General features: G+C 38.4%; 5 protein-coding genes across 8 annotated transcripts; 3 read left to right on the plus strand and 2 right to left on the minus strand.

Moving 5' to 3' along the window:
• Positions 1–527: 527 nt before the first annotated feature.
• Positions 528–3,532, minus strand: LOC120012366 (probable indole-3-pyruvate monooxygenase YUCCA7). Its single transcript, XM_038863763.1, has 3 exons — positions 2,246–3,532; positions 1,765–2,136; positions 528–1,414 (listed from the first exon to the last, which is right to left on the minus strand). The coding sequence occupies exons 1-3, from the start codon at positions 2,966–2,968 to the stop codon at positions 1,172–1,174; spliced, it is 1,338 nt and encodes a 445-aa protein (XP_038719691.1). The 5' UTR covers positions 2,969–3,532; the 3' UTR covers positions 528–1,171.
• Positions 3,533–5,095: 1,563 nt separating this feature from the next.
• LOC120013496 (nuclear/nucleolar GTPase 2-like) lies at positions 5,096–10,700 on the minus strand. Its single transcript, XM_038865330.1, has 11 exons — positions 10,415–10,700; positions 10,090–10,223; positions 9,186–9,315; positions 8,767–8,927; positions 8,145–8,246; positions 7,956–8,060; positions 7,176–7,304; positions 6,769–6,909; positions 6,135–6,235; positions 5,871–5,928; positions 5,096–5,677 (listed from the first exon to the last, which is right to left on the minus strand). Exons 1-11 carry the CDS (start codon positions 10,644–10,646, stop codon positions 5,300–5,302), a joined length of 1,671 nt encoding a protein of 556 aa, XP_038721258.1. The 5' UTR covers positions 10,647–10,700; the 3' UTR covers positions 5,096–5,299.
• Positions 10,701–12,339: 1,639 nt separating this feature from the next.
• LOC120013584 lies at positions 12,340–13,511 on the plus strand. 2 transcript variants are annotated; one of them, XM_038865436.1, is made up of 2 exons: positions 12,340–12,882; positions 13,270–13,511. In XM_038865436.1, exons 1-2 carry the CDS (start codon positions 12,411–12,413, stop codon positions 13,479–13,481), a joined length of 684 nt encoding a protein of 227 aa, XP_038721364.1. In that variant the 5' UTR covers positions 12,340–12,410; the 3' UTR covers positions 13,482–13,511. The 2 variants fall into 2 exon arrangements, with proteins under 2 accessions (XP_038721364.1, XP_038721365.1); XM_038865437.1 differs by having other exon boundaries at positions 12,345–12,870.
• Positions 13,512–14,561: 1,050 nt separating this feature from the next.
• LOC120012096 (60S acidic ribosomal protein P2-4-like) lies at positions 14,562–16,351 on the plus strand. 3 transcript variants are annotated; one of them, XM_038863356.1, is made up of 4 exons: positions 14,562–14,694; positions 14,789–14,878; positions 15,740–15,972; positions 16,100–16,351. In XM_038863356.1, the coding sequence occupies exons 2-4, from the start codon at positions 14,791–14,793 to the stop codon at positions 16,124–16,126; spliced, it is 348 nt and encodes a 115-aa protein (XP_038719284.1). In that variant the 5' UTR covers positions 14,562–14,694; positions 14,789–14,790; the 3' UTR covers positions 16,127–16,351. The 3 variants fall into 3 exon arrangements, with proteins under 3 accessions (XP_038719284.1, XP_038719285.1, XP_038719286.1); XM_038863357.1 differs by having other exon boundaries at positions 14,568–14,694; positions 14,772–14,878; XM_038863358.1 differs by having other exon boundaries at positions 14,583–14,690.
• A 1,886-nt stretch (positions 16,352–18,237) lies between these two features.
• LOC120012097 (beta-amylase 1, chloroplastic-like) lies at positions 18,238–20,970 on the plus strand. The gene is made up of 4 exons (XM_038863359.1): positions 18,238–18,978; positions 19,159–19,369; positions 19,756–19,866; positions 19,947–20,970. The coding sequence occupies exons 1-4, from the start codon at positions 18,356–18,358 to the stop codon at positions 20,745–20,747; spliced, it is 1,746 nt and encodes a 581-aa protein (XP_038719287.1). The 5' UTR covers positions 18,238–18,355; the 3' UTR covers positions 20,748–20,970.
• Positions 20,971–21,051: the final 81 nt, after the last annotated feature.

Below are 21,051 nucleotides of genomic sequence, written 5' to 3' on the forward strand. Positions count from 1 at the left end.
GAGAAAAAAAATGAATCTGTGTTGGTGAAGAAATTTTGGAGGGGCCATTGTGTTGAGGCTTTTCTGCATGTGAATTCACAGAATGGGTCCTCATATGGGTTGTCTATACTTTCTCGATTTTATTTTTGTGAAAAATAAAAGTAATATATCCAAAAGTAACAGAGATTTTGGATGCATTTGACAATGTTTGCAGGGTGTTTGTTAAAATGTCTCAAAGAAAATACAAGATGACTGCAGAGTGCATAGCAGTGAGGATAAATGTTGGCATGGTTTTGTACCCAAAACAGGCATGTTAAAAGCTTGAAATATCTTTCAAAAACCACAAATAATCTACTGCTTCACCAGTACTATTCATCTCATCAAATTGAAGATACTCACTAATCACTCTCATCCATCAATGTGTAGGTATAGCTGATGGACATACAGAGTAACAGAACAACAAAAGACGAAGAACAAGGAGGAGGAAGTTCTTCCACTTCTTCTCAATCTATCATTCAAAGGTATGTATGATGCTCACACTTAAGCCTTTTTCTTGTTATTATGTTCTTTCATATCTCTTATAGGTTCTTAGCAGAAACAAGTTTAGTTTAGTGTCTGATAAAAAGCCATACTGCATATGTTTTCTTTATTCTGTTATTAACAGTCATAATTGTGAAATTATAAGAGTTTAAAGTTTGAATGCCTGTTATGTGAGCTTTGTCCATGTGCATGGAAGGCAACATGAAAACAAAGGGTTGAAAGGGCTCCAGTGGAGCAGGTTGTGGAGAGAGAATTAGATAAGCCAACCTATCTGCTGCATTAATGATTAGGTAGATCAGAGACCATAGACAGAGATGGTAGAAAGAAGGAATCTTTAGCATTTGTGATTTTCGACTAGAAAAAATCCAACAAGCCTCGTCTTCCATTTTTTTACATTAGAACCCACTTATTTGCAGATCTTGGGTTTTTGTTTCGGAGAGGGCTCCTTCCTATGTTTCTTGTCTTGTTCTCTATACACAAACCCATCAACAAAGTAGAATGAAACAGATCAAGATAATGTCATGCCAGTACTCTTTTTGAACTGAGATCACCACCACCGGGTTTGCCTATTTTGGACAGCCAAGTTGGGACTAAACTCGGGCAGAATAGGTCCCGAGCACTTCCTGCCGACAGATAAGTTGGGCGAGTCATGCTAGTTCTCAATAGCTCTAAAAATGTGAATACATCTCCTATGCTGACCCGTGACCGATTTCCTTGTCTGCTTAGTTTCTTCTTTCCAGCGTTTGGCAATGTCAAGTGCTACACTAATTGCATCTAGTGATGCACCAGATAGACCTCTTCTTGTGAACCCAACTGCATATAGTCCAGCCTTGCCTTTCCACCCATTTGGGAATGGGTTCTTGGGTATTCCATCTTCAGAAAAGAAATCATTGTCCTGTACAATACACATTCCAATCAACATTAAACTAAGTTTGATCATATGTTGTCAACGTAAGATTATGTAATGGAAAACTAGAACCCACACAAAAGCCTCCTAGGGAAAAACAAAGTCTTGACAGAGTGGAAAGACAAGAAAATCATTGAGGACAGAGAGACAACAAGTCCCCTTTTTTTTTCCCTGCTCAGAAAACAGAATCTCGATACAAAGATTTCTGCAGGTTGACAATGGAGAAGAATCTGCTTTTAACACACTTTTTTAGGTTTAAATCAGTAAAAAGAAAGTGATGGTGACAGTGGAGAATTGTGAATCTAAAATAATACATACAGAAAAAAGAACCTGCTCACCTTGAGCCATGAAGGCACATTGCTTCGATACCCAGTAGCCAAAATTACAGAATCAATCTGCATATTTTCACCATTAACAAGCTCCACTCTTCCTGGGGCAAACCTCTTGATTCCAGGAACAACTTTGATATCTCTGGATCTTATTTTGGATAAGGCACCACTGTCCAACACAGGTGTCTTTCCTGCAATGTTTTTGAGCTCTAAAGGACCTAAAGATGGCCTCTTCAACCCATATCTCTCAACATTTCCAAGTATTAACCTTGCAAGAACCAACAATATCTTGTCCACCATCCAAAGTGGACACCATTTAATCAAAGTTACTGCTAATTCAAATGTTGATTTCCCAAGAACTTCCCTTGGTAACACATGAACCTGTCAATTAAAAAAACAACAAAAGCAAAAGACAGTTTAATTATCTGAACTCAAAACAAAGTAAACTTGGTACCAGTTAAAGTAGAATAGAACATATATATGTACTTACCGAGCTTCGAACAACCATTGATGGATGAGCATTGTGGTTGCAAAGATCAAGAGAGACTTCCATTCCTGAATTGCCACAGCCGACCACAAGCACGCTTTTTCCTTGACAACTTTCGCCCGATTTGTAGTCACAAGCATGTGTTACAGGACCACTAAACTCTTTCAAACCTTTAAAATCAGGCACAACTTTTTCAGCATTCTCTCCTGTGGCAACCACAAGCCACCTACATATGTACTCAACCTCAACAGGATTTGAAGCACTTGTTGAAACAGTTTTGACTCTCCACAAGCCAAAAGTTTCATCATATTTAGCAGATTGAACTGCCTCATTGAAATGTGGGTTTATGTTGAAGTGTTCTGCGTATGATTCTAGATAGTTAATGAACTGATACTTTGTAGGGTACTCTGGAAAGTCCTCTGGGAATGGAAAACTGGGTAATTGACAGAATTGTTTAGGGAGGTGAAGCTTTAAGCGATCGTAAGTCCTGTTTTGCCAAAGAGAGGCAATGCAGTTAGCTCTTTCAAGAACAATGAAAGGCACACCTTGCTGTTTAAGACCAGCTGCAACAGCAAGGCCTGAAGGACCAGCCCCAACAATGACAGGTCCATTCACCCAAATACATCTCCTAGAGAAGAACAAGTCTTCATGAAGATGATGATGCTGATGACCAAATGTTTGCAACATATTTGGTATGTTAAGACAAGTAATGGGAGTGTTATACATATCAGAACAAATTTAGCAGGGGAAAAAAGAGAGAGTCAGAAGCCAAAAGAAAGAGAAGGAATTAGAATGATAGAGATATATGAAGTGTTTTTGGTGTATCTGGACAAAGAGGAGTGGAGAAGGGAACAAAATGGAATTTTGTTATGAAAGTGGTGATGTGTTTGACTGATTGTGTGGAAAGAGAATGAGCGATGGAGGGGTTTAAATAGCGGGAAGGTATTTGGCCATGAGAGAGGAGGCATGTGATTCCTAAAGAAGTTTAAGTCCAACTGATAAGCTTGGGTGCTAAACTTCCTTTTTGATTATTTCATTGATTGATAACAATTCTTGTAATTGAATTCCATGTGAGATCTAAATCTGTGGAGTCAAGTTCTTGCTTCTTCAGTTGACATCAGTTAGTTGTTTGTCCAGTAGTAGTTAGTGTATCAAATGTAGGACTCCAATTAATCCTTCCTTTAGAAGTCTTAATGTCCTTCCCATTGCACTGTAACTGTTGGTTCTTAATCTACATTCTGTCCTCTCTGTGCACTGTTTTTTTTTTCCTCAAAATTCATTGTTCTGTCCATGTATGTATGTATTAATGGTGGACTCTCAAGTATTCTAGGTAAATTTGTTCAGACCGGCTTAATTGCCTCTTTGTCTCCGCGTAAGTCTTCGAAGAAGACTAGGCAAGTCACAACCACCATAAATTTGGTGCTTGAAATTAAATTTCCCTGGACTCCAAAAAGCCAACGTAGTAAACATATTGCATGCAACACGTTGTTTTATACATTGAATGACTCTGCTACTATGCATACATAAATTAAGACTCAAAAGTTGCATGCATGTTCATACATGTGAAGAAACACCAAGTTCAAATCAAAACACACACAATTCCTTGGTTTTAGTGGACTACTTGTTTCTATTGGTTCTTCATACATGCCTCAAACTCAAATGCAGCCATAAAAAATTGACTCTTTTTTTTTTTTTGACTAAACCATCTTTTATACTCTTGAAGTTACACTATTTTCTCGTTTCTATCCTTAAAGTTTAAAATTTATCGATTGTGTATTTAATGTTTCAAAAAGCTATCCAAATCTATCCCGATCCCTATTTTTCGGCTATTAACTCAACGGAAATTGTAAACGTGACAATTGTAGTCCAACTTGGCATAACACGTATATAAAATGTAAATAAAAATAAAAAGCCACAAATGTAAGAAAAGCGGCAGATAATATTAAAAGGGAAAAAAAAAAGTTTCCATTATCCATTGATGCATTAAAGAAATTCTCCAGATCGAAGACTCTCGGATATGGCACATTTGCGCCGGCGGCATGGTCCAAATGCCTGCCGTGAACACCAATGTCTTCTACTTCCCTCAAGGGCACGCAGAGCATCCTTCTGGCTTCGTCGATTTCAAGGCATGCCAGAGTCCCTCCTTACTTTCTCTGCAGAGTCTCCTCCAAGAAAACCTTGGGTCTTCAATTGGGTTTGAGTTGGATTAGACAATGGAGCTTCAATTGCGTCTTTATCTTTCAGGAAATCCAATTGACATGCATGAATTGGGTCCATCTTTCTCGATTGATTTTAGTGCTAGTGATTCTACAGAAAGCGCAGTTTTGAATCGATTATGCTTTTCATAAGGAAATGTCTGGAATGCTGCAGCTTCTGGTCTGGAATGACAGCCCAAATGGTAGTCCCCTGGGTCCTTTAATAGCAGAAATTGCAGATCTGAAGGACCCAGCCACAATCCATGGTAGTCCCCTGGGCTCGAGCAATCTATGGTAGTCCTTCTACGACAACGGCTCCCTCTGCTACATTTCTTCACCTCCTTCCGACTGGCTTAGATTAGACGAGGATGATGATGACCATGAACAAGAACTAGCAAGAAGATTAGGGAAAAGGGAAGCTTCGCATAGGGGTTGATCTTTTTTTTTTATTAAATTAGGGTTTGATGATTTGGTTTTTTAATCACATGAATTTTTTTATATATAAAAAATGACACGGTGTCATTCTGGTAGACAACTAGGCAAATTCCAACCCTAAATTATCAGAAAATGGAGATCAGGATAGATATGGGTGGAGTTTTGAAACATCAAGGACATAAACGAGAAATTTTAAACTTAAAGGATAGAAACGAGAAATCGATGAAACTGAGAAATTTTAAACTTCAAAGATAGAAACAAGAAATCGATGAAACTTCAAGGGCATAAAGGATCATTTAGCCCTTTTTTTTTAGGGCGACAGAGACTTTTTAGAACATCAAAAACAAAAAGGAAGACAGAAAACAGGGCACTTAGAACAAGTGTCCGTATCAAAATTTATGTCTCGGGTTACTAGCAGTTGGTTTTCCTAATCGTCCTCGGTTACTGGAACCTGGTCATCTTTCTCATCATCAGTTGAGGAAAGCTGGTCATCTTCTTCATCATCATCATCATCGTCAGACGAAGGCTGGTCAGCTGTATCCTCTTTTAGCTCATTATCCTCAAAAAGATCCTTTCGAACTGGTACATTTCTTTGCTGCTGTGATGAAATGACATTTGCAATGGCCGTAAAAGCCGCAGCCGCATGATTACTATCCCCGACAGCCTCTGTATTTATTCCACTAACACTGGGTTCCTCTGATGAATCATCTTCTCGTTTTGGAGGAGGGACAAAGAAGGGTATCCTACCCCTCTGCCAGTCGTGAAGAACCATCTTTGCAGCGGTCACTAAATCGGGCTCACCACCCTACACAGCCAATTAAATATACCCTAAATAAATGTAACATTACTTCTTAAAAGAAAAGCATTAAGAGAAACATAAACAGCCACCTTGCCTAGCTCTTTCTTCCCTTCAATAAAAACTAAAAAGAAATATTGTTTCACTGAAATTGAGAATTATTTTTGATTATTAATAGCAGAGTGAATTATATCCAGCATACCTTCAAAAGCTTGCCTGTTAACTTGCACAATTGTGTTAAGAAGTCATTGTCATCCTCCCTAAAAACAGTAAATGGCAAGGTAAAGTTACAAACTTGGAATCCTTCATGCCATATACTTCAAGTGCTAATGTAATGCCATAAAGAAAGGTGGAGGGGGGTTCTCGTTACAATAAGGCATAACAAAGGGTAGGGAAAGACAGCTAGCAAAACCCATTCTATGTTTCAGAAATGCAATAGCCCAATTATAGAGGAAAAGTGTCTCACCAGTCCTTTATCTTATATGCTCTCTCTAGGTGCTCTTTTTTAACACGTTTCAATACCTCCCCTATATGCTCCGCAGCATCCTCTAAATTTGTTACACGTACCTGAGGCAGAAAAAAACATAGTTGGGCAAGCACGCATCGATATAACAGCAGAATCATTGACCAGTAAGAAGTTATTTCTCTGAAAGCAGGTGCTCTTGTGCTTTTGTAAAATTTAATGAACGATGAATGTAGACAAAATTAAGAAGGAAGTTTAATGCCTAAATGGAAGCTTCAATTTAATCAAAGACATGCAACGTTTTGCCCAAAATCAGGTTGATGGGGACAGCAGCCCTACCTACCTCTACCAACAGGTGAATAGCCTAAGTCAGAACCTTACTAGGCCAAACACCTGTGGGCATGGCCAGTTCACTCTGCTACAGTTTCGACCGCTTGAGAATCAGTGGCAAAGTTAAAGCGCATCTGATATTGTAATTTGAAAACTTTCAGACACAACTGATGTCTCTAGAAAAGAGTCTCAACTACCAGATGTCAATCTATGACAAAGAAGCAACGATCCGACCAATGCCAAAACAAGACAATGATTGATGTGCATTTTCAAGTTAACATTGAAAACAAAAGGCAGAAGAACATACCACACCCTTCAGTACAATATCTGTTTCTGTGTCGGTGTTCTGGTAGACAACCCCAGGGCAATCAATCAAGAATATCCTTTTGGTGAGTGTTATATACTGCCACACCTTTGTTTCCCCAGGTATAGGTGCAACCTTGCAAACCTTGACCAACACATAGAAAAAAGGTTAATTTGATTGAAACTTCAAGCTAGGAAGCATTAAGTATTAAATTACCTGGCATATGAGAGCAGTCAATATTTTTTGATCAAACCGCATCTATTTTCTAATAGTTAAAAAGTACCCATGAACTCTAAATGCAGCGAAATACCAATGTTGTTTAGTTACAAAATTAATAATATAATAAAGGTGATAAATCAAATTGACAAGAAGAATAGACTAAACTATTCATTGCGTAGGAGACATCTTACATTCTTTGTACGCAATGTGTTGATGACTGATGACTTTCCAACATTTGGATAGCCTACAAATCCCACAGATATTGCTTGCTTGTCACTTTTCAAACGGGCAAATTGTCTCAACACTGATAGAAGAGAACCCTAAGAAGACAATGAATGAATTGCAAAGGTAAGATAACATTTCAAATAGCCACTTTAAACAACATATTCAGGACAATTAGTACTTATAATAAGCGTATGAAAAAAAAATATTTTTTCAATAGAGAAGAAAGCTTATAAACTAAGATGCACCAAAATGGTGTGGAAGAATACAATCAAATAGAAGAGCCATATCATCTAACATGGAACATATCCCAAAATTGCATGTCTTGGTGAATTAAATAATTTGGAACCAACCATCTAGCATTACTCCCAAGTTAGTTTTAACACCGCCAAAGGCTATTTTTTCAAACAAATAAATGAACATCAGTCAGTACCATCACCAAGACATAAATTTACATACATTGCAGTATGCATATATCCTAAGCATACAGTAGATTTAAATAAGCTTTCAACTCATGAATTCCACAAGCTTTTCTTCGTCATACAAATATCTAGCTCTCAAGAGAGAGCGAGAGAGTGGATGAAAGAAGAAATACCTTATCCTACTTTGAACGAATCAAAGCATGGATCACTAGTGGAAAATTGCACGCAGATGGAAGATGAGATAAAAATCAAGGCTGAGAATCATGCAAAATGAAAAACCAACAAACACAGTATTCAACCTGATGTGTTTCTGTGTTGTGCATTTACCTTGCCAAATGACTTGTTGATGCTCGCATGGAATGCCAAAGTTGGATATTCTTTGGATAATGCTCTTAGCCATCCTTTTGTAGCCCAAGCAGGAATGAGATCACACTAAAAAATGAGGAAAAGTTGATAATATCATCTTAAAAGTTCACCAGGAGATAAATTTCAATTGACATAAAAAATAAAACTTACCTTGTTTAACAGAAGAATCATGTGCTTCTGCTTGCAATGCTCTTTCAGATGCTTCTCTAAGTGATAACATCTTGTGCCTTGTGGATCTCTTGCATCCAGAACCTGCAACAGAAAGAACTGATAAATGAGAAAGAACAAATGGAAAGGTCAAGAATAAAAAAACAAAAAGATGGAAATTATGCAATAATATTTTTATGACATGAACAATAATCTATAGCAATCACATAAAAAATTGACCACAAAATCACCAATGTTCTAAAAAATTCCTGAGCATGAGCCAAAATGAGGATTATAGATTCTTGCACACTTATGACAGGAACAGCAAACAGTATATTACCCAGTAGCATTATTCTTTTTTTCTACAATAAATCCTGCTAATTTGTGGATAATGCAATCTACAAATAAGATAAATTCCTCCCTCCACGGCTCCACCCCCCTTTCAAAAGCACATGAGAAAAAAGTAGGTGAAAGAGAGACAAACTGAAAAAGCTACCCAAAAGGTTCACTCTCATGACATCACAAAGTAAAGTTAATGCACATACTCTGGCCATGGTGTAAAGAAAAAATAAGAGGGGGAAAAAACTCTACATAGTCTTTGGATATAGGGAACAAGAAGATTTACCTGGACAACAACATCTGATGAGTCTATCACTTTGTAGAGTTCTCCCCATATACGTTTACTCTGCCCCTTCTCAAACATTGTATGCCGGACAAGGTCCCTAAATCCATCACCCTCACTTGTCCCAACAGATGCATTAGCATCATTCTTCTGTTCGAAAGCATCTGCAGAGTAAAGAATTCGAAATTGTAAGGTACAGTAATTGTTTGAGTTCCAAATACAGATTTTTTTTTCCTTTTTTTTTGAAAAGCAAATACAGAGTTATACACAAAGGTCCAGATAATAGAGGAGACCATATTGGCGCATTTAAATTCCAAATTTCTAGTCAATGCACCAGTCCCAATGAGACTCATTCATTTAGATATTGTCACATTTACCCTCCAACTAAGAAATATTTGTACAAAGAGACAAGGTGTACTTACCATGAGAAGTACTGGCCTTTTTAACTAAAGACTCATAGTCTGCTGCCAATAGCTTTGGGCGTTTTCTCTTTGTCTTAGATCCAAATGCATCTTCAAAAGGCTCTCTATCAAGAAGATGAACTCGGGCTTGCTATACAGAAAAATTAAGCAAAAGTAAACGAAGTAGCAATAATACAAGTCTGTTTCACCAGTAAATCCATCCTAACAATAACAAGTTCTATCTCAACAGTAGATGTGTTAAATGCTAGTATTCACAAAAGGAATAGAGGTGGAATGATATTGTAGCATCTATTCCCAACGCTATCGTTTAGGTTAGATGGAAGGAGGAGAACAAAAGGGATTTTGTGGCAGTGTTAACCAACTTTACCTTAATCAAAGACAATTTGGCTAAACAAATTTTGTAATTGGCACAATGGGAAACAGTTAGTGGATGAAGACATGTTTCTGATTTCTTAATGTGATTGATCTTTTATCCAATATTTGTCAGTGGTGAGAGGAACCTCCTTGGCGTCCTTTTCATATGAAATATTTCTCTTTGCTGCTGAAAAAAAAAATTTCTTTCTCTAGAATTTGGGGTGGTAGATGAATCAACTAGAATATGGTTTACAATGCTTGACCTCCACCTTATCGAATTACATTAATCCTCATCCATTAAACCAATTGAAGAGTTAACTACATTATGTCTGACTTCTCATGCAGCACTAGAAAGCGAACTGCATATATTTTTCAATAGACTTCTATTCACATCCAAATGTTTATTATGCTGCCAAATGCAGGTATGTGTGGTTAAACTATGGCTTGATCAAAATGGTAACACAATCTGGGTTTGCTCGTACAGGCACTAAAAACCTCCTCATTCTCTTCAAAAATAAAAAAGGAGCCAGATTCAAAAAAATATTCATACCTTCTGGTGATCATTTAAGAGGGACAATGGCAATTTTCTTTCCTTTAAAATAACATTATAGTTATTTGACATCCGGCTTTGGAGCTCTTCACGGAAAAATTCAAGCTCTTTCTGGTTCACAACCCGTGTATTCCCTACAAAGTCCAACACAAAAGCCGATTATAGACTACATAATCTGGTACACTAGAAATTCACCCAAGCTACCATTTAATATTACACGAGCAGATTCAGATTGTAGGAGTAACATACACGGCACATAAAACCATACCGCAAATACAGAACTACGAAGGACAATTAAGTATGGGGATTCTAAATTTAAACATACCGAACCATCGGCGATCTGGTTGGATACGCGTGTTGGGCAGCTCATGGGACTGGAAATCGTTTTTGAGCACCTTTCCCTTGCTATCACGCTTAGGCTTCGTTTTGTACATCTTGAGGCGGCGCACGGTGGCTGCGCTACGCGAATTGGCGCTGCTCCCATCCTTGCGATTCGCGTCGAGGGAGTGCTTCGGTTTTCCCGATACGTTCACCCTCTTCTCTTTCTTCTTCGCCATCTTCTACTTCACTGCGATTCCTCTGCGAGTTTTGCTAATTAGGGTTTCGAAAGGCACACGAAAACGGTGGATTACAAATTAATAGTGTCCAAAGGTCGTAGGCCCGGTAAAGTCCGGCCCGTTTGTGTCGTGCTAAGCCCGGGCCCAAAAACTCTATCCGGGTTGGGCTGGGGTTTCCTTCACACACGAACCAGCCCGCCTGACAATTAACTACCATATTCTTTTTCTTTCTATTTTTCGAAAATGTCTAAAATATCCACGTAACAGCTATATAACGACTAGTATTGAGGTTTCCCGGGCCAAAAATGATGATAGTTGGGAAAAGATGCCAAAAACATTAATGACAAAGGCATAATAATGCCCGAAGAAGAAATTCACATGGCAGGAGTAAATGAGAATGGAACCAACACACTGTCATGCATAGCCTTCTTCCCATTCTCGCTATCTCTCAGACAAAATGCCAAGTCCTTTTCCTCAGGGAATCCAAGGAATTCCAAACCACCTTTAATGCAATTATGTTCTCTTATACATCCAAGATGGTCCGGTATATGTATAGGGGTGACAAAACTCTTTAAATGATCGAATTTATCCGACTTGTGTTAAAATAAGTTTGGACATAAGTTATACGTTCGAAATCTTGGTCCAAATGCATAATTTTTATCCGGTTTAAAACCGGATCAAGATCCAAACACATAAATTCTATCCGATTTATTTTTCCAGACCCTAACCCATATTAGGTTCTTATCCGATTTACTTGTCCGGATTTAAATCAGTCCGGGTTTAATCAGTTAAGTACGTCCGAAATCTAATATGGATTACAGTCCATACATGTAAATATTTTCGTAAATATTGTCCCACCCGGAACCGATTTTTTTTTACTCCCATATATGCCTATATACACCCTCCACATATATGGTAATATATACATATATAGGCTACAAAACACACCATCCCATCCCCACCTGCAACTGCAGCTAAGCATGAATTTATATGTGATTTACAATGTATGAATGTGACAGGTCGAATTTGAGATAAAATTTAATGTGTAATAGCACCAATTAGAATAGCAAATTAGCAAGATTATTGTAATTCGAATATTCAGGTAAATTGAAGTACAAGCAACTGATGATATGTCTGCTTCCAGAGGACCCACTTAAAGCTATTAACAGTCCCATTTTTTTTTACAAATAATTTAGATTACTGTTCTTGTGTGCCCAAGTGGGAAGAGACAAACAGAACAATAGTATCTCCTCTTCACGGGTGCCCTATTTATTGATCATGACAACCTGATCAATAATTAGATAAGAAAGATTAGAACAAGACTTGGCAGCCCAAGAGAGAGCGGGACGAGGGCCCCTGGAATATTATAAATGATTGTAAATGTTCAACCTGTTTATCAATTTTATAAATTATGTGTATCAAATTTATAAATTGTGTGCATAGTCCAATCTTTTTATCAAATTAATAAATTATGTGCATCCCACATTGATAAACAAACTCTACGTCCGTTATTAAAACTACACGAAAACTGCAACCCAATAGAGTACTTACACACAGTGCCACTATCTACATTTATTTTTTGAGCCTCTGAACAGGAATTTTGGCCATTTATGTCTTTCACACATTTTCTTCTCTTCCAAATTCTAACCCAATCAAATACAAAAAAACACTCTCTCTCTCTCTCTCTCTCTCTCTCTCTCTATATATATATATATATATATATATAGACCTTATTTTTCTCAGAAAATACGGCAGTTTGAAGAGATGGGTAGTTGTGGGAGCAAGTGCACGAGTGAGGAATACAATAAAGTGGTAGTTAGAGGGTTGAGAGAGAAGATAAGGCTTCTGCAAGGGGAAATAAAGGGGATTATGATTGAGAGGGAGAGAGAGATCAGAGCATATGAGGGAGATACGCTGGTGTTTGCATTCAAAGAAGCAGAGTGGAAGCAAGAGAAGAAGAGACTGAAAGGTGAGATTAAGACACTGAAGAAGGTTTTGGAAGAGAAAGAGGACAAGATCAGAGAAATTGAAGTGGTGGGAGAGAGAAGCAACAAAGAATCTGATGGTGTTGAAGATGATGATCAGTGTCAATGGCAATTGCAATTGGAGCAGATGAGGGAAGAGAGAGTGTGGCGCGACGAGGCCGTCGAGAAATGGAAGCAACTCTACCTCGCAATCAAAACAGAGCTGGATGATCTCCTTCAGAGAACTCATATTCATCATGGTGCTTTTTTAGGTTCCTCTGTTTTCTCTGTCTCACACACTTGTGCATGCACGGACACAAACACATACGTGTATGTATAGGTTTATATGTGTAGCAAAAACTGTTATGCGAGCAAATAAACTTTGATCGGAATGGTGAAGTTGAAATGTGACAACCCCTTGCAAATACTGGAGTTTGCAAGTTCAATTCTCACCCCAACAATTCCAGTGTTATTTCCTCATCCAAATGATGAAGTCTAGAGCCTGCTCAACTATCCGGTGAATATGTTGGGTTGGAAAATTCTCGGTTATCAATTTTTTTTTGAGTGTTGTCCTTGTTCAAGTTCTGAGCTTATTGCTATTTTTTGATTAGTCATGAATAGTTACATTCATTTTGACGCACATTGATTTAAATGTGAAGGGGATCGATTACATTGGAGCGGAGAGGAGGAAGAGATGAAGAGAGAGTTGAAGGCAAAAGAAGCCGCCGTGGAAGCATTGAAAGCTCGATTAGCTTCAATGGAGAAAGAAGAGTACAAGAGGGCACGAGAGGTGGATATATTGAGGCAAAGTTTACGAATTGTGAGTCACAAGAAGATATCACAGCTCCCTGCAAAATTGTATATGTGTTAATCACTGATTAACAAGTACTTTGGGAACCAATCAAATGTGGCTCGGTTAGTAATTGGTTGAGTTAGACATATGTGTTTCCAAATTTCGATTCAAATAAAAAACATATTTTTCAATGGTATTTAAAAAAAAGAGTTACTTTGGGATTTGATAAGAAGGATTTAGCTAATAGGGTGCATCACGTATTAATTAATGTACTTTATTATGCAAACCATTAGCTAAAAGAAAAACATAACTTTCAATGTTAACAATCATAATGGTAAAATTTTGTTGGGCCAACAAAAATGTATTGGATTTTGTGTTTTGTTGACGTGATTGTATTAGAAGATATGTTTTGTTGATGTGGATGTATTGAGAGACGTGTTTTGCTAATGTGATTGTATTGAGATTTTGTGTTTTGATGTAGTAGTTTTGTTGGGGACAACATGGAGATATGAAATGTTGTTGGCCTCCATGTTGGGTGGGAAGGGATAATGTATAAGAATTTGTGTTTTGCTGATATGACTGTATTGAGAGATGTGTTTTGCTTATGTGGTTGTATTAGGTTACGTGTTAGGCTTGACCTTTTGTATAATAGAGGTAAGATTTTTGTTGGCCCAGCAAAAATGTCCTATTGCATTTGCTCTTAATAGAATTGTATCCATCAATGAGGGGTGGCTCAATTGACAATTGGTTGTGTTAGACACATGTGTCAAGAGTTCAATTCTAATAAAAAAAAATTTCTCAATGGTATTTTTTTATAAAAAATTACAATTTATTTGTATCCTTTAATGCAATCTCTGAATTGTTTATTTGCGTGGGCTTGATTTGTGCCTCCTGCGTGGGGCCTGTTGACACTTGTACTTTCATAGGCTTGATCTGATGGCGGTGTGTCGTATTGTATTTGTACTTGTATTCAAAAAAAAAAAAACAAAATTCTAAAAATATATATATATATATATATATATATAAATTTAAAAAAAACCATGAATCAGCATCTGGACTACATTGTAGGCCCGCGTCAAAAGCCCAATCAGATTCGAACTATGTTTTAGCCTTAGGCCCACATTAAAACCTAAATGGGCTTCTGGACTACATCTTAGGCCCGAATGAACGTGAACAAAACCCTAAGTAACTATATAAAATCGGACTACTTCCTCCGATCTCCACTCATCCCTGCAAGGCGATCCGAACGCAGTCTCTGCTCTTCCTCTCCGTTGCTCCACCGCACAAGCGAGTACTTATCTTTTTTTTTTCTGTCGTTCTAACTATATGTGTGAGTAGATGTGTGTGCAGTTGCTAATTCCTTTGCAGATTTATTGTTTAAGCAGAGATGAAGGTGATTGCAGCGTTTTTGCTCGCCGTATTGGGAGGCAACCCCAACCCAACAGCCAACGATCTGAAGACCATTCTAGGATCAGGTAGGTTTCGGCTTTCTCAAAAATATTTAATCTAAGATAAGGGATGATATATATCGTATTAATGTTGAACGGAGCTGCTAATTTGTGTTAACTTTATTGATTGTCTAAATAGTTTCATTCTATTCGTGCTCTAGCCTGAAAATTAAATGTCTTTTTTCTTTTAGAAGATTTGAGATTCTGTTTAGTATCTTTGTTAGGGCTTCAAATTGGTGTTTCGTTTTCTAATTAGGGGCTAGCTTGGCGGGTTCAAGGTTGTCTGCCTTCCGTTCAAGATAACTATTTTTCTGCATATTTGATTCTAATGATCTTCCTGGCCTAATGGGGGGGGGGGTTTACTGTATTTGCATACTCATATGTTGATTTTCATAATGGTTTTGTGTTAGACATATATTACTTTGCACCATGTATGTGTGTGTGTATTCAGCTTTGATAAGTGCTTCTGACTATTTGTGCCTGCTCTCTGACCAAATATGGGTAACTTGCTCTACATTTGCTATTAGATACTCTGTGAACATCTTTGGGTACTATTACAGTGGTTCTTTTCCTCTTTCTTTAGAATTTTCTTACTCTACATTTGCTATTAGATACTCTGTGAACATCTTTGGGTACTATTACAGTGGCTCTTTTCCTCTTTTTTTTTTAATCTTCTTTTTGTATGAATGATTTTGAAAATGCTTATGGAATCTATTTGGTTTGCCTTTTGATTTCTTTGTGACATTGTGCGTATTATGGGCTTGAATTCGTAGCATATCATGAATCAAATTATCTTAGGTCATGCTTCATTGCTACTGTTAACTAGTATATTGTTTATTGTTAGAACCAATTGTGATTTGATCGAGGTGTTGGATTTTCTTACAATAGTTGGAGCTGAGGCTGATGAGGACATGATTAAGCTGTTGTTGGATCAAGTAGAGGGAAAAGATCCAACAGAACTGATTGCCTCTGGTAGAGAAAAGTTGGCTTCAGTGCCTTCTGGTGGTGGCGCTGCCGTTGCAGCTGTTGCTGCAGCTCCTGCTTCTGGTGGTGGTGGTGGTGGTGCCGCTCCTGCTGAAGAAGCGCCTAAGAAAGAAGAGAAGGTTGAAGAGTCCGATGATGTAAGCAACCTTTTGTTTATGATACTGCTTTGAATTATGCTGGAATTGCCTTATCTGTTATTGGGGTTTTGTTTATTCTTGTAAATCTTTTTTCCTGACTTCTGCATTCTTTCTGTTGCTTCTGCAGGATATGGGCTTTAGCCTTTTCGATTAAAAGGATTAGTGCTGCTGGTTCATTCAAAGGGCGTCTTTTTTTTTTTTAGTGCTTTTAGTTGAAGCTTTCATTAGCTAGGTTTATATCTAGATTTTCAGGTTCTGGAACTTGTGTTGGGCAAATCTGAGTTGTGATTTTATGGATCTCATTGGGAATTTTAAATTGTTTTCTAAGTTTTGCCAATATTGCCTAGATGCATTTCAAGTTTTCAACCTTTTCTGGACAGCCACTTGAATTCCCTATGTTCTTGGGGTTTTTTATTTTTTTATTTTTTATGAGCCCTCAATGTTCCTGGGTTTGATTCCCACATCATGTTTTGAGAAATATCTACAATCAGTTCCCGTTCTGTGATTAAGTGGCGGCATGTAGTTCTTGGTGGGGTTTTGACAACCGAAAGAAAGAATGTCCTGGATCTATTGCTACATGATGATTTTTATATAGACCTGGAAACTTAACTACCGAGTAAAGAACTTAACAACCAATTAAATTTAACAAACAAGTAAACTTAACAACTAAGTATACTTAAATACTTAAGTAAAATAGCAAAACTTAGGTATTAAGAAAATTAGATGGCTTTCTCAATATTAGTGCTTGGATCAATCTTGGGCCTTTCTCCGATTGTAGGCCCAAATTAATGGCCATGCGTGAGCCCAATATAAAATTTCTTAGTACTTCAAAACCCATAATCTCGGGCTTTCCTTTGATTGTGGGTACATATATGTTTAACTCAACTGATTGTTAACCGAACCACCTTTTGTTGGTACAAATATATGTTTTTAGGTTGCTTAGGTTTTGTTATTTTTTCTATTCAGTGTGTCAAATCTATAAAAACAAACAATGGGAACTAATTAATTAGGCAGCTTATCAATATAACCAAATCTGTGAAATTTGGCTATATTGGGTTTTTGCAATAATTTAGCCCCTTCACTCCCTCTTCCTACTTTTCGAGTTTATCTCTCAATTAAAATCATCTCTAAATTATGGAGATTCATTGGTTCGTTCAGCAAATAATGCATAGTTTTTCATTTTAAAGTTTTTATGAATGTATAGTTATTAATGAATAAAATTAAATTATCTTATTCCAAGTTTTCTTAAAGAAAGAAAAGATTAAATATGGGAAAAGCCTTATATGAGTGAAACAATAAATAATTTAATATATTTTAAATTTTAAATTAAATAATTCAAGCACTCAAATGATTCCATATGTAAAAACAAAGAATTGAAATAATGATCTTAGAGATTTACTCCTCCTGTTCTGTACAGGCACTTTCATGACGAGTTTATTGATCAAAATGAGCTTTAACATATATTATTAGGGTTGTCTAAAAAATTATGTCAAACCAAATTGATTGTTTGGTCGATTATTGTCAAATATGTGTTCGTGAAGACCGATCAAAAAAATTGACTAATCCATCAATAATCAATTAAATGGTCAGTGAATTTTTTGTGAAAAAACCGACCGAAATCGATTATCGACAACCCTAATGTTTAGAAAAACATTTTTTTCTCCCTAAAACCATGATTATAAGTGTATGTACCTTGCATCTCATGTGGGTCCCCATCTCCTTGCATCCATCACCATAAGTTGCTTAACTCAGAAGATAAAGCATGGAGTCTCGTTTTCTCCATATCAGTCCGATTCAGCCATGGCCCACCCATCAACCGAATCAGAGAGATTCAGAATCCGATCAACGAACGCCTACAATTCGGATTTCGCCACCGCCACGTGTCGCTCTCGTGAAATCTCCTTTGTTTCGTCTCGGCTTCTTAACAAACAAACCTCCTTCCGTGGACGTCAAAGCAGCCGTAGAACACACGACGACAACCATAAACGTCAAAGGTCTTCACCCCCAAAGCGCCGGACATGTGACACGTCGCTATCCCATACGTGTCGCAAACGAAAAGCGCGTTCGCTGGAAGTTTCGCGCGCAGTGATAGTCCACCGTCCATCGTCACATGCACTGAGCAATCGTAGCCGTCGTCGTGTCCTCGATCGCTTCTCATTCCCCCACGTGTCGAGAAATTAACAATTCATCAAATATTAATTTAATCTTATCTTCTCTGATCTCTATATATAGGCCACATACTCTCCTCCTTACCTCCCATCCCATCCCATCCCATCCCACCACATTCAAATCTCAATAGTTGTACTTAGCGAAACAGAGAAGAAAAAAAAGTGACGGTTTTCTATTGAATTCTCATTCATTTTCTCGGGAAAATTAATTGCAGATGTCGATGAGTATAACGCATCAAATCGGAGCACTCGCCGGAACTCCAATTCAGTCGGAGAGCGTTGCGACATCTGGAGATTCGACGGCGACAGTCAGCGCAGCTGCGGTGTGGAAATCGCCGGTGGCAAATATACGTTGTCGAGTTCAGAATCAGGATCACGGAGAGGCACTATCGCCACCTTTGAGTCCCTGCCGGTCGCCAGTAATGGGCGGAATGCGGGCTGATCTGTCCGTTGCTTGCCAAGCGTTTGCTACGGAAGCTCCGGCTGTGGATATAAAGAGAGCGGCGGCGGCGGAGAGATTTTACAAAGAAGTAGGTAGTGACCATGGAAAGGGGAAGGGAGTGCCGGTTTATGTGATGATGCCGCTAGACAGCGTGACGATGGGGAACACCGTGAATCGGAGGAAAGCGATGAATGCGAGTTTGCAGGCGTTGAAGAGTGCGGGCGTGGAGGGGATAATGATGGACGTGTGGTGGGGACTGGTGGAGAGGGACGGCCCCGGTGTGTACAATTGGGGAGGCTACACAGAGCTAATCGAGATGGCGAAACGCCATGGCCTCAAGGTGCAGGCTGTCATGTCCTTCCACCAGTGTGGCGGAAACGTCGGTGACTCTGTCACGTGCGTATACTTCTCTCTCTGTTTTTCTAATAATTTAAATTCCTGATCTGCTTTAAATTATCATCGTCGTTGTTTGACCTTGTGTAGAACAATGGAATGTCATTTACAGATGGTTTCCCTTCTCTAGTGTTGAAACTTGAAAATTTCTCTCTTTTTGAATGTATGTATTTTTCTGTACAGTATTCCTTTACCCAAGTGGGTTGTTGAGGAGATTGACAAAGATCAAGATCTTGCGTACACTGATCAGTGGGGGAGAAGAAATTATGAATATGTGTCTCTTGGCTGTGATACCCTCCCCGTCCTCAAGGGCCGAACCCCCGTCCAGTGTTATGCTGACTTCATGCGTGCTTTCAGAGACAATTTCAAACAACATCTTGGTGACACCATTGTGGTAATTGCTTAATCCTTATATACACAAAAATCTATTGCATTTTGGGGCTGTAGGGTCATGGTTTGATTGCTTATATCCTCATATAAATTGATTGACTGCTAGCCGCTAGAACTTCTTTTGAAGGATCCTGTTTATTAGAGTTGGTTTTCAATATCCCTTGGTTAACATTACGCCCCAAACTTGACCTTGTATCTTTGAACACGCCACTTGATATCTTGTTGGAGAACACATCTGTATATCCCTCGAATTCTATGTGAAAAAAATTCTGAATCTGCTTTTATATATGCATCACTCTGCATATTCTCTCGACTTCCATAGCTTTAATTTGAGAATGACATCATATTCCAAGAAATTGTGTTCTGAATTGTTGAATTTGTACCATTCAGGAAATCCAAGTGGGAATGGGTCCAGCAGGTGAGCTCCGTTACCCTTCATACCCAGAGCAGAATGGGACTTGGAAATTTCCAGGAATTGGAGCATTCCAGTGCTTTGACAAGGTAATTTCTGCTTATTTTTCTCCTAATGCCAACAGTTAATAATTCTGTTGTCCTTAGCTAACATGTGCAATAAAATGCAGTATATGATCAGTAGCTTAAAAGCTGCTGCTGAAGCTGCTGGGAAGCCAGAATGGGGTAGCACAGGCCCTACAGATGCTGGTTCTTACAATAATTGGCCGGAAGATACCCAGTTTTTCCGAAAGGAGGGTGGTGGTTGGGCTACTTCTTATGGTGAATTCTTTCTCAGCTGGTACTCTCAGATGCTGTTAGATCATGGTGAGAGAATACTGACCTCGGCCTCATCTATCTTTGAGAATACTGGGGTAAAGATCTCAGTAAAGGTTGCAGGCATTCACTGGCATTATGGTACTCGGTCCCATCCTCCTGAACTTACTGCTGGGTATTATAACACACGATTCCATGATGGTTACCTTCCAATTTCCCAAATGTTGGCACGCCATGGTGCAATATTCAACTTCACCTGCATCGAGATGCGCGATCATGAGCAGCCCCAAGATGCACTCTGTGCTCCAGAGAAGCTTGTCAAGCAAGTGGCTTTGGCAACTCGTAAAGCTGGGGTTCCACTTGCTGGGGAAAATGCTTTGCCACGCTATGATGAGTACGCACACGAGCAGATATTACAAGCATCGTCTTTAAATATTGACGGAAATTCAGAAGACATGTGTGCATTCACATACTTGAGGATGAACCCCAACTTGTTCCAAGCAGATAACTGGAGAAGGTTTGTGTCATTTGTGAAGAAGATGAAGGAAGGGAAGGAAGATAACAGATGTTGGGAACAGGTGGAGCGAGACACTGAGCATTTTGTGCACGTTACCCAGCCCTTGGTGCAGGAAGCTGCTGTTGCTCTCATGCAATAAGAATCTAGATTATGCTTTGCTTGCTTTTAGTGCAGGATCATACTAGGGGGATGATGGCCTTGGACTAGCATTGCCTAAGTCCCTGCTTTGCTATAGCTCCTTTTAATTTTAGTTATGTGGCTATAGTAGTGTAGAATATTGTTATCACAGTATGAGAATCCTCAGAATCAGATCCTTGTATCAGTTCCATAATCTTAATGTTTTTCAACTTAGATTTGGCAAATTCTGAAAGCCTCGTGGTGTTATGATATGGTTGGTCCTGTGTGGATTCAAAAAATTGTGTGAATCTCGCATTGCGTCTATA

This window comes from Tripterygium wilfordii, chromosome 13 (assembly GCF_013401445.1).
Source record: "Tripterygium wilfordii isolate XIE 37 chromosome 13, ASM1340144v1, whole genome shotgun sequence".
Classification (NCBI taxonomy): Eukaryota; Viridiplantae; Streptophyta; class Magnoliopsida; order Celastrales; family Celastraceae; genus Tripterygium; species Tripterygium wilfordii.